The sequence below is a fragment of the Musca vetustissima genome, unplaced genomic scaffold (genome assembly GCF_032173495.1).
Source record: "Musca vetustissima isolate MV318-11 ecotype Yass unplaced genomic scaffold, APGP_CSIRO_Mvet_v1 utg103296, whole genome shotgun sequence".
NCBI classification, from domain to species: Eukaryota; Metazoa; Arthropoda; class Insecta; order Diptera; family Muscidae; genus Musca; species Musca vetustissima.
Genome location: NW_026874909.1, coordinates 136,668 through 149,418, shown reverse-complemented (window position 1 = coordinate 149,418; position 12,751 = coordinate 136,668). Strand labels below are relative to the sequence as shown.

General features: G+C 33.0%; 1 protein-coding gene across 1 annotated transcript in view; it reads right to left on the bottom strand.

Annotated features, from left to right (window-relative positions):
• Positions 1–3,663: 3,663 nt before the first annotated feature.
• The window catches only part of LOC133337383 (cytosolic carboxypeptidase Nna1-like), a 137,541-nt gene continuing 128,453 nt past the window's right edge, over positions 3,664–12,751 (bottom strand). Inside the window, exon 11 of the mRNA XM_061545613.1 lies at positions 3,664–3,891. Within this exon, the coding sequence (XP_061401597.1) occupies positions 3,664–3,891 (228 nt within the window). The remainder of the gene's footprint in view (positions 3,892–12,751) is intronic.

Here is a 12,751-nt window from a genome sequence, read left to right as displayed (position 1 = left end):
ATTATATATTGATTTTAAGTAATTGATGCACCAAGGAACCAATAGGCTTTTAGGAACAAAACGTTCTGAAATTAGTATTACCTAACCTGTGACAAGTTTGTTTGAAATCGCTTAATATTTGGATAGAGCTTCTATATATATTTTCGCCCGATTTCAAGTAAATTGGGCATCAAACTCCTTACGTTAGTCAGATTGACATCAAATGTTGCACAACTTACAAAATTGAGCATAGAATTACGTAGTTGCGTTTTGTAGAAGTACAGACATAGCCCAACGGATGGCCTATTTATATTTGTTTGAAGTCGATTTACATACTTTAAGGATAGATCTAGGTAGGTTCACATTTAGATAAATATCACATATTTTATTTCATCCAATTTCATGTTAATATAAATATACCCATAGTGGTGAAGGGTATCATATAGTCGGCCCCGTCCGACTTTACTACTTTCCTTACTGGTTTTTATCGAATTGGTTTTAACTTTATATTTTTTGTTCTCATTATTTGTCAAATCTTCCTAACACAAATTATAAATATCGAACCAAGCAAAGGTACCGCACCATTGTAGGTATTTTTACTTATCTATTTTTATTTTGAAAAAAAGTCGATAGCCCCAAAGTCGTATTTCCCCGCCGAAGTGGTTATAATTTAGCATTCCGATTTCCGTCGGGGAAAATATCCTTCCAGAAACTGTTCGATGTAGGTCTATATGTCGACATATAATTTGGCATTCCGTATTCCATGCGAATAAAAAATTTCTTCCCGAGAATTTTCAATATAGATCCATGGTTTACATGACTTCTTAGCCCTGTATGTCTGTAATACCGCATTATTAGCGCAGGCATGAAATCATTTCTTTAAAAAAATATATCGATGATTTTTTAAAAAAATATCGTTAATATCATTATGTCACAAAATCGACCTCATGGTCTGGTGATTGAAATTTTCTAATGGGGGTGAAATACCTTGAATACAGATTTCATTTCTTTGGGGACCCTATTAAAAAAAATGTTGGCAGAATATTTGGACGTCAAAAATTCTCTTCTTGTGGTATTTAGATTCCCGTTAAAGAAAATAAGGACGAAAAAATGACAAGGACTTGAGAAAGAAGGAGGACATATTTTAGAAAAATATTCCCTATTTGATTTGATTGAGGGCATGCTATTCCAAGGATTTGATATAAAAAATAATGTATGTTAAACAAAAACAATTGCAAACTCAGAGATGTCATACTCCGGAAGCGCTCGTACAGCTCCATGTCATTACAGAGCCTCATCCGTGCTTTACGGTCGAAATTGTGTGCTTAGGGTTCATGGCTTTATTCGTCCTTTGCCATACTTTACTTGGTCCATCCGACCCAAACAAGTTAAATTTGCTGTCATAAAAAAATATTACAGATTTTCAAAATGCAACATCCTTTTTGTCGTGTTCCTGCACGAATTCCAATCGGATTTTCCAGTTTTTCGTGTTTATGAATTGACTTTTTCAGTGCGACTCAGTCATGAATATGCTAACGCACATTTCTTCTAATTGTTTGTGGGTTATATTTATTTTCCAGATATTTAAGATTGACTTTTAACTATTATTATTAACAGAGGATGCTGACCATTTTTGGGGGAGATCAGAACAAGTGGACCAATGGGTCCCATCTTCGGACTTGATCAGGACTTGGTAAAGATAACAGGTTGTGAAAAGCTTGGTTCGAATCGGACATTCCATTCGCTTGATATTAGATTTATAATAATGTTACCCTCTGCGGGGGAGGTACAAGGAGTGCACCAATGGGTCCCATCTTCCTACTTGATCTAGGCTTGGTAAAGATAATAGGTTGTACAAAGTTTCGTTAAAATCGGATAGTCCGTTTGCATGTTATTATAGAATTACTATTTATAACAATTTTGAGGGGGAGGTACCAGAAGGAGTGCACCGATATTCCCCATCTTCGAACTTTAACTAATTTTGGAAAGAAGATGTGCAAAGTTTAGATTAAATCGATTATTCCCTTCGAGAGTTATCGTGCGCACCAGCCAGCCAGACAGACGGACAACGGACGGACATGTGTAAATCGACCACAAATTTTCTGAAACGGATTTGGTCCAAAGAAACATGGGGTCTAAAACCAATATTTCAATGAGGCACATTTTCACCTTATCAAAGTGTATATACCCTCATTAGCCATAAGGCTGAGTGCATAAAAGCCAAGTGGATACTTTTAACTGTTACTCACTGTTAACTCATTTTCTTATTGAACTATGGAACAAAAACCTCACTGCCCCATAACTCAAAAACTTGACCAATGACAAATTATTCTTTGTGGGTTCATACTACTTGCCAAGGGCTTTCATCCGCATTAGGAATTTTAAATAATTTCTTCAAATATCGTAAGTAAATAAATCAAAACTTACATCAATTTGCATTTCACGTAATAACGTAACATATTTAACTTTGCCATGTAATGTTACGGAAACATTTTCATTACATTTTCCTTTGTGTGAAAGGGGATAAACATCGAAAACAACAAAAACACTAAGTAAAACAAAAACAAAACAACAAAGAAACTTTTGAAAATTCCTTGAGCTTTCTATGAAATTTCACAAACAACATCAGTTGTTTGGGTAACCAAGCGAGACACATATACGAGTACATACACACACAAGCTTAAGGAAAATGGAAAGGACTTGTATTTTTGTGTAGTGGTGTATCTGTGTAAGTCATTTTAGTGTCTGTGTAAATATAAATGTTCTGTGTTGGTGGCAGATACTGAAGCAGAAAGACATACAGGAAGCATAGATGATAGAGAGGCAGAGAGCAGTTCAAAAATAAGTTTATAAAGGCAGTCAAATGAATTTGAAATTAAGAAAAAACAAACAATAAAACCAGGGCTCCAAGACTAGTTTACAACTAAATATACATACAGACACAGGTGGTTGAGTTGTTACAATTGCCTACACCATTGAAAAAATATATAAGGAAATAAATTAAAAAAACAACTAAATAAAAATAAGTAAAAAATATAAACATTTAAAAAATGAATTACATTGGAACCATTGAGAAATGGATATCAATAGTCAAAATTGGGATCATGATTATGTACAATAACACTGAGCACCAATAAAATCTTGAACCACTCGGGAGCGCCAAAATTTGAAAGCTTATGATGATAGGAGAAAACCCCTAGCTGGGGTTAGAATTATTAGCTAAGGGTTTTGCTTAAACCCGGCTTTAATCTTGCAATTTACCTTATTTATATTTTAAATATTTAGATAATATCCATCTGTCAAATGTGTTTCACTGTACTTTTTTATTAAAACTTTTTTTCAAAATAAAAAGAACTTTATTTTTGGTGTAGGATGTATTTTTACAGGACATTTTATTGAAAAAGTACCAACAAAAAATCTACTTTGTTTTCAAAATTTACACACACCATTAAAAGAAATAAATCACAAATATTACACAATAAACTACAACAAAAAATTAACTACAACAACATGTTTACGTATAAGGAACTGAAAAACAAATTGTGTTCTTTTGGCAAGTATCTGTTAAGTGGGTATATGATTTTTTTATTAGTGTATTTTTTCGTCTTAAGTGTTATGGTAGTATTGTTGTTTGTTATTGTAATGTTTTTTCTTGTAAATTAAGTTTTCGAGGTGTTGTTGTTTCTAAGAAACACTTTTGCCTGTTCTCATTTTAACTTTGAATTTCTCTTCGATTATACATCCCTGTTCGGCCAATTTCTTTAATTTCAATGCCTTCTGTTCGCGTTTCTCGCGTTTACGTATTTTCTTAATGCGTTTCAACAACTTAGCGTTTCTCTTTACTTTATTCGGATTGTCATCGCAATAGTCCAGCAGCGTTTCACAAAATGCCCGGCCCATATGTTCGTAATCCTGTAATGAAAAGAATGATGAAATAACTTATTAAAAATCAATAATTCGGGGTCTAAATTAAATAATTTAAATTAATTATATCGTAAATATTTAATTATTATATGAAGAACAAAAATATAGATAACCCTGCTCAAGATTTTGGGCGTGGGACATTCTTCCGAGTATAAAAGCCCTTGGCGAGTGTATTGAGGACACAGAAGGGAAAATTCGCCAAAGGTTTATTATTTATTTGCTGGAGATCCTATTATTCATTATTTGCAGCTATTTAAGATGAGAAATATTTTATTACGTAAATTTCGTAACCTCTAGTCCTTGTGGGTATTTTCGTCCTTATTTTTGGAAACGAATTACCGCAAGACGAGATTCTTGTTTACATACAAATATTCGACAACATTTTAACAAGTTTTCAGATAGGACTCTCAAAGACAAAAAATATATATTAGGTTGGGGAAAAAGAAATCCATTAATATTATTATTATTTTTTGTCTAAACAGTCGTTTTTTAGCTCCGACTGCTAACATGCCGGTCAACTTCGATCATTTCCTCGATTTTATCGACAACAGGAATAACTGTGTCAGGTGCATCTTTAAAATCAAAAATTTCTGAACGGAATCTACGAAACAGCAATTGCACATAATTGGTTGTTACCATTCATAATTTTATCCGCTTGGCTTGCATTTTCGCCTTTGTCAAAGAAAAACTTTAAATGTACCGAATTTTCTCTTTGTTCGCCTCCATTTTTAACACCCTGTAACTCACAACTGAATGCACCAAACAAAAAACAGCAAAACAAATTTTTTACTGCGAAATGTCATCCTTCCAACGAGCATAAATCTGAAATTGTTTACGTGAAATCTATCAGTACAGCCATCTGCCGAAAAACAATGGATTTATTTTCCTTTATTCACGTTTACCTTATCTAGGCTCCGAAAACCTTTAACTCGAGATAGAGAGAGAATATATTTAAAAACATATTCCTCATTCGATTTGACACGAAAGTCGCGAATAAATATACAGTATTTTTCGGTTAATTGCACATCAAAATTTGCACAAATTTTCGTTCAATTAACCGAGGAACCAATTATCCGAACCCGCTTAATTGAATAGTTTGTTCAATTGCAGTAATCACGTCTTGAAGTTTTTCCTTAGCAATAAACATATGTTTTGAATTATTATAGATGCCACCTAGTCTTTTTCACAAATTATGTCAAATATGTATGTAAAAAAATGGCAGATTGTTTTTCAATTATTATTATGCAATTAACCGGTGAAAAGTAAAAGGAAATTTATTTTTGATGACATGAATTTTGAACCAATTAAGCGGGGAAATCAACAAACAGGGTGTAATTATCCGAGAAAATTTACATGTATTTTCCTATGAAATATTTTTTGCCGTAACGTACCCGGATTTTGTATTATGATTATGATTTGATTCTGCTTATATTTGTCTGTAGTACCTTCCTTTTTCAATTAAGCGTGGAAACCAATTAACCGTAGGGTCAATTAACCGAAAAATGCTGTATAAAGCCTTTTCTTCATTAACTGTAGAGCAACCAGCAAAAAAAGTCAACACAAAAACTTGACGTTAGCGAATTTGTCCTTCTAAGTTCCATTAGGAATTCTTCACCCCCCCAAAAATCTTTTAATGAATATTTTCATAATTCCATTCAAATATTTTTTTATATTGTCCGTGTACCACGCATAGAAAACGAGTAAAATTTCTTATAATCGTGAGGAAGCCACTATTTAAAAAAATATGTAAAGGTTTCATTAATATCAAAACTATTTTCCGTCACTATTTCTCCTCTTGATAACAGACTCCGTCTCACCAATCACTCAATTGTGGTTAGTTTAGTATTTCATTGTTTGTTTACATCAGGCACCGCATTGCTATTATAAAATTCCCATATGTATTTTCCAAATTATTTCGATATTTCGATTGATCTACCGAGTGTTTAACATTGTTAATGATTGTTCTAAATGTGACTTAACATGCGAACACGGATATAAAAAGGTAACGTGGCAAGACATAACAAAGAACAAAAGGTGAAACAAAAATAGGAAATCTGAACTAAAATTTTCTGTGTCACAAAAAACCACCACCAAGCTCAACCCAAGTTGCTCACTATTAAGTTTTATGAATTGAAATGCCGAAATCCAGACAATGACAACGCTTTATGAACACTATTCATCAAATACATGCATGTTTCCTATGTAACTCTTCAATGTCTCATTGGGTAGAGTACCTCCTCAAGAAAATCTTTTGATGTAGGTCAAATTTCTACGAAATCATTTCAGTGATTTTGGAGAAATTTCAGAAAATTTATTTTATGGTTATATTTTATATCTTCCACGAGAATATTGGCTGTAATTTAAAATTTCCTTTTCGAAAAATACCTAATCGCAGTTTTGATATGTCCTCCATATAAACATCCCCGCGTTTTATGTATTTTGAAGAACCTAGATAAATTTTATTCATTCGAAGTGTAAGTAAATTGGTAAGATTTTTCCTCTGAGCATTTTAAATACAGTTCCATACCTTGCCGTGGCCTCTATATAAAAATATTGCACTACTTTAGAATAAATGTTTTAGGTTGTAACAATATTTTCTAACCGAGACTATAATTCAGTTTAAGGCCCCTCGCGAATCGTTTTGAAATTGTATGTGATCTTTGGGGACTGATGAAGGCTGATGGTATGATGGTATGCTTTTTTGCGGTTGTCCGTAGTTCCAATGGTATGGCCCTCCAAAGTTAGCCAGGTGTCCATGTATTTTCTCATAATTTTTAAAATTATCTAACAACTTTTGAAAATTTTAACCTTTCCCATTCCATCCCATCTCCCAACAATATACAGGCATGCTTAAAATATTAGGTTGTGCAAGTTTTGGGTTTAATTCGATGCTCTCTTCGCCTGATCAGCACCATTCTTACCGTATTGTGATGGAGGACCAGAAGGGCTGGACCGATATTCCCCATCTTCCGACTTGAACTAGGTTTGGAAGCGATAGTACGATTTGCAAAGTTTTTATGAAATCGGTTACTTCGTTCGAGAGTCATCGTGCGCTCTAGCCAGACAAACAGGCAGATAGAACGAACATTTGTAAATCCACTCCAAATTGTCTGACGGATTTTGTACAAAGAAACATGGGGTCTTAAAACCAATATTTCGATGGGGGCACATGAAGCACCGTGAAGCAAATTTCCAATGCCGTGTTAGGATCATGTTTGGAGATTGCCTCAATATAAAAGGACAACCGCATTTTAAGTATTTTTAAGGTCGTAGGCCTATTTTCCAATCGAAGTGGCTGTTATATTGTCTTCTGAGAGGAGAAAAATGATTTATCATAGTACTTTTAAATATGAGTCCGCTTTTGGCTGTTGCAATTTGGAATTTATAATTTTCCTCGAATAAAGATTATAAGGTCTTGTTCAGACCTAGCCCTTATGTTCGCCATATCTTACTTATTTTTAGGTCCTAGCATAATTTAAAGTCTTTAATTGGTAACGGATTTCTCTGCAGAATATTTTTATCCGAGCCAATAACTGGCTGTCTGTAGCCCCCGACAGTTTAGTGGTGAAACAGATGAACCAAACTCAACGAAACTTGTTCGTGAAAAGGAATTTCAAAACAATGATTCCCTAATTCGTCGCAAAATTGGGCATGTGGCGACTGTTCCGCTTTAACAACGTAGGATTGTCAATTTTGAGTGGTAAACGACAATTTACTGGTCTGATATCTTCGGAGAACTTCGAAGAACAAACAAGAGATAACAAATTAGTGTGCATCATGATTTCTTTTTTCCGAACATCAAAAAGGAAAGTGAATGGTAAACGAGTTTTATCGCCAGATAAAGCTGGAGTCTCAATCGGAGTGGAAGCGTCTACGATAAGATGAATATTCAAAATTGGGAATTTTTATGAATTTGTGGAATTTCTTATGAATTTCTGGAATTTCTTATGAATTTCTGGAATTTCTTACGTTTACTATTAAGACCTGGCACCCAATTATAACAGAAAATATCACAAGCAGTCAATTTGGTTAAAAAATCGAACTAAAAACGATACAAAAAATCGTGGACCTACTTATTTCATTTTCAGTACCAACATTCGTATGGCTAGTAGCAATGTATGTGTTAAGTTAAAAATAATAATAATAAAAAAGACAGGCGGACATGGGATCTCCGTTGAATATTTCGATGAGTTGCAAAATTTAACCAAATGACTAGAAATTTCAGTTATTTCGTACTGATAAAAAATTAATAAATCCAGAGGTTGAAATTTTCTATCGTTAGAAAAAATGGTTAGAAAAAAATATATGTGTCGGAGAGGTACTAAAAGGCATGGACATTGATCTGAGTTTGAAATTAATATTTTAATATAGGTACAATGTTTGAAAAAATGTGTACTTTCTTCAAGAGGTCTTGGTCCGAATTGAGTCCATTTTTTGATTGTATAAAAGTTTATGCACTATCCTCTAAGGCTAAGAATATTAAAATACTTGTAATACAAAATTACTTGTAATGTGTCCATTCACAACCAAATCTTCCGTTTTACTACGAAAAATTACGAACCTAGTAAATTTTGCTGACCTGTGGAGATATTACAAGTAACCATCCCTAGATTAGTACAATTGAATTTTGGCAGGTATCTTCAAACTTAAATAAACCAAGAGAGACTCATTTGTCCACTAGGAAAGTTCTAGCATAAAACTTATATCACACACAAACACATACAAAAACCAAAATACTTATTCCCATTCCCAGATGGTTTCTGCTGATAAATGCTTACCTTGGCATTTCTACGGTTACCCCAAATGTCAAGATGTTGTTGTTGGTCAGTAAAAGAAGAAAAATTCAAGATAATTTGAGCATGACTCACAAAAAAAGGAAGTCACCCCAACATGTTCTGGTAATTTTAAGCTGATTACGTAGACAGAGAGAGAGCCAGTCACATAACTACATATACACAAATATATATTTTTGTACGTGGTTAAGCTGATATGTGATAGTTATAGGACTCTGTGAGAAATATTTACTCGTACACACTCCGTTTAGAGTTACCCTGAACTCTATTCTTCAATTCGATTGTTGTTGTTGGTTTGGTTACCAAGGTATAATTTTCATCATATCCTTGCTGTCATTGGTTGGAACATCCTTCTATGTGATGTTGTTGCTCTGAACAATCATCATTTATGATTCATTGTTGGTTTTTGTGGAGAAGACAACATGTGGATGTTGATTTGAGTGTGTGTGTGTGTGAGTTCAAATTTAATCGCATTAAATTTAATTTGCCATGCATTGCAAATGCACAGAAACTATGTTGGTTACATACATATACATATGTATACATTTATATATATTTGAATGGTTTTAAAGATGTTAAGTGCTTCTTAAAACGTCTCCAATGAAAATTATAATAATTTAATCAGTTATAAATTATTAAATTTATAAAATCTTAAAATAATGATTAAAATATGGGATACTGACATTTATTTGGATTTAAAAAAAATTCTCTGGACCTTATATAAGGCGTGGATTTTTTAAAGAATATTTTTCTGAGGTCTGTTAGGAGGCGTGGATTTTTAAAAGAATATTTTTCTGAGGTCTGTTAGGAGGCGTGGATTTTTAAAAGAATATTTTTCTGAGGTCTGTTAGGAGGCGTGGATTTTTTAAAGAATATTTTTCTGAGGTCTGTTAGGAGGCGTGGATTTTTTAAAGAATATTTTTCTGAGGTCTGTTAGGAGGCGTGGATTTTTAAAGAATATTTTTCTGAGGTCTGTTAGGAGGCGTGGATTTTTTAAAGAATATTTTTCTGAGGTCTGTTAGGAGGCGTGGATTTTTTAAAGAATATTTTTCTGAGGCCTTAAAAAGGCGTGGATTTTTTAAAGAATATTTTTTCTGAGGCCTTATATAAGGCGTGGATATTTTAAAGAATATTTTTTCTGAGGCCTTATATAAGGCGTGGATTTTTTAAAGAATATTTTTTCTGAGGCCTTATATAAGGCGTGGATTTTTTAAAGAATATTTTTTCTGAGGCCTTATATAAGGCGTGGATTTTTTAAAGAATATTTTTTCTGAGGCCTTATATAAGGCGTGGATTTTTTAAAAAATTTTTTTTCTGAGGCCTTATATAAGGCGTGGATTTTTTAAAGAATATTTTTTCTGAGGCCTTATATAAGGCGTGGATTTTTTAAAGAATATTTCTCTGAGGCCTTAAAAAGGCGTGGATTTTTTAAAGAATATTTTTCTGAGGCCTTAAAAAGGCGTGGATTTTTTTTTAAAGAATATTTTTCTGAGGCCTTAAAAAGGCGTGGATTTTTTAAAGAATATTTTTTCTAAAGCCTTATATAAGGCGTGGATTTTTTAAAGAATATTTTTTCTGAGGCCTTATATAAGGCGTGGATTTTTTAAAGAATATTTTTTCTGAGGCCTTATATAAGGCGTGGATTTTCTAAAGAATATTTTTTCTGAGGCCTTATATAAGGCGTGGATTTTTTAAAGAATATTTTTTCTGAGGCCTTATATAAGGCGTGGATTTTTTAAAGAATATTTTTTCTGAGGCCTTATATAAGGCGTGGATTTTCTAAAGAATATTTTTTCTGAGGCCTTATATAAGGCGTGGATTTTTTAAAGAATATTTTTTCTGAGGCCTTATATAAGGCGTGGATTTTTTAAAGAATATTTTTTCTGAGGCCTTATACAAGGCGTGGATTTTTTAAAGAATATTTTTTCTGAGGCCTTATACAAGGCGTGGATTTTTTAAAGAATATTTTTTCTGAGGCCTTATACAAGGCGTGGATTTTTTAAAGAATATTTTTTCTGAGGCCTTATATAAGGCGTGGATTTTTTAAAGAATATTTTTTCTGAGGCCTTATATAAGGCGTGGATTTTTTAAAGAATATTTTTTCTGAGGCCTTATATAAGGCGTGGATTTTTTAAAGAATATTTTTTCTGAGGCCTTATATAAGGCGTGGATTTTTTAAAGAATATTTTTTCTGAGGCCTTATATAAGGCGTGGATTTTACCCTCAGTTATTTTGAAGACTTTCGACAGTTGCAATTGTCCGCTATAGGCAGAAGTCTTCTCCAGAGAGAAAACTTATATTAAATCCGAAAAAACTGCAAGTTCTTCATTTTATTTATTTATTTTTTTTTTGGGTATTCCTTCCCACAGACATTCACCAATATTCGAAAATCGACAACTGTGAACATCATTATTTTTATGTGGTTTATAAACCACATAAAAATCCATTAACAATTACTTTTTCTCAACATCTCCCCTTTCCTGCCAACACACTCACAAAGAGAGAATATTAAAACAAGTTAACACATTAATAGGTTTTCTGCCCTTCCGAATATATAATACATATCATCAATTGGTAATGGAAATGATTCAAAAAAAGGAAATACGAAAACAACAGAGGAAAACCACAGAAAAAACACAACAACGGGAAATTGAATATATCTTTGATATCTTCATTATCGAAATTCCAACAAAAAAACTGAAATGGAGAGGAATAAAATAAATAAAAAACCATCATTGTCATCATCATCACCAACAGTTCACCACAGAATCCAATAACAACTACAATCAATTTCACAACAACAATAATAATGATAATAATTTTATGTGGTTTATATTGGGATTTTATCTCCACGAAGAATAGAGAGATATATGGTATCCTGCTGATACTGATGATGATATTACAGCTACTGCTGGTTGTCCTTGTCAATGTTGTGGTGTGCTGGTTCTTTTGACAACTTTACTGATATTAAAACAGCATGAAAGATGACTGAGGACTCGTGTTGCTTAATTTTTGTATATATTAATTTGATTTGTTTCAATATTCTATAGGGTTTCAGAAATCTACTTTTTGGAAACGATAAAGGGTGATTTTTAAGAGCTTTAGGAAAGATTAAAACAAAAACACATAAAATTCGGAAAATTTCATGAACTCTATATTTGAATCAATATTAAGGTTCATATAATTTAATTTTTGAAGATTGTTTATACAAATTGTGACCGTTACTGCGCCTCAAATCATCCATTGTTTAATGTTAGCATACTCAGAGTGGATCTTCGGCCCTTTATAACTATTAGGCTGACGGCTGAGTGCAAGCGAGAAGCGTTGCTATGATATGCAGGTAGAGGATGCTATAAACCCCTGCTTGTGTATTCTTATGTTATGGCGCAAAAGTTCTCAAGTATATGTTCAGCATCTTGTCGTCAGCCTTAGGATCTGCTAGGCTTAGGCACAGTGAATTACGGCTATAGCGAACTAGTGGGGACCAATCAATTAATTTTCATATCCAAGATAAGGCAAAACATTGGCTTATCAGAAAAAAATATTTTTCAGTTAGAAATTGATAGGTTTCGTGTCTTTTACAAATTTGCACCCTCCACAATGGGTCAGTGGTCAGATATTTCACATCTTTAAACATAGTCTAGTTGGGATGACATGTAACGATGTATTAAGTTTCTATGAAATTGGTTAGACAGATATTTGTAAATCGATTCCTAATTGTCTGAAACAGATTTGGTTCAAAGAAACATGGAGTCTAAAACCAATATTTCGATAAGGCATAGTTTTACCCTATCAAACCGGTTTTTTTACCTATATCATTGAGGCTTTACTATCTACAGAAGATCTCTTGAAGGAATTTATATTTCTACATTACCTTATAAAATGCCATCTGCCTTCATGAAAGTTCTACTACAGAAGATGTCTTGAGGTTCATTAAGCCTATACATTGTACCTATACAAGACATTAGGAAGGGTCTTTTGTCAATGAAAAGGCTTCAAGTTGTTGTTCACGTAGCGAACAGGGATTTTCGTCTAATAAAGATAGTGAATGTCTT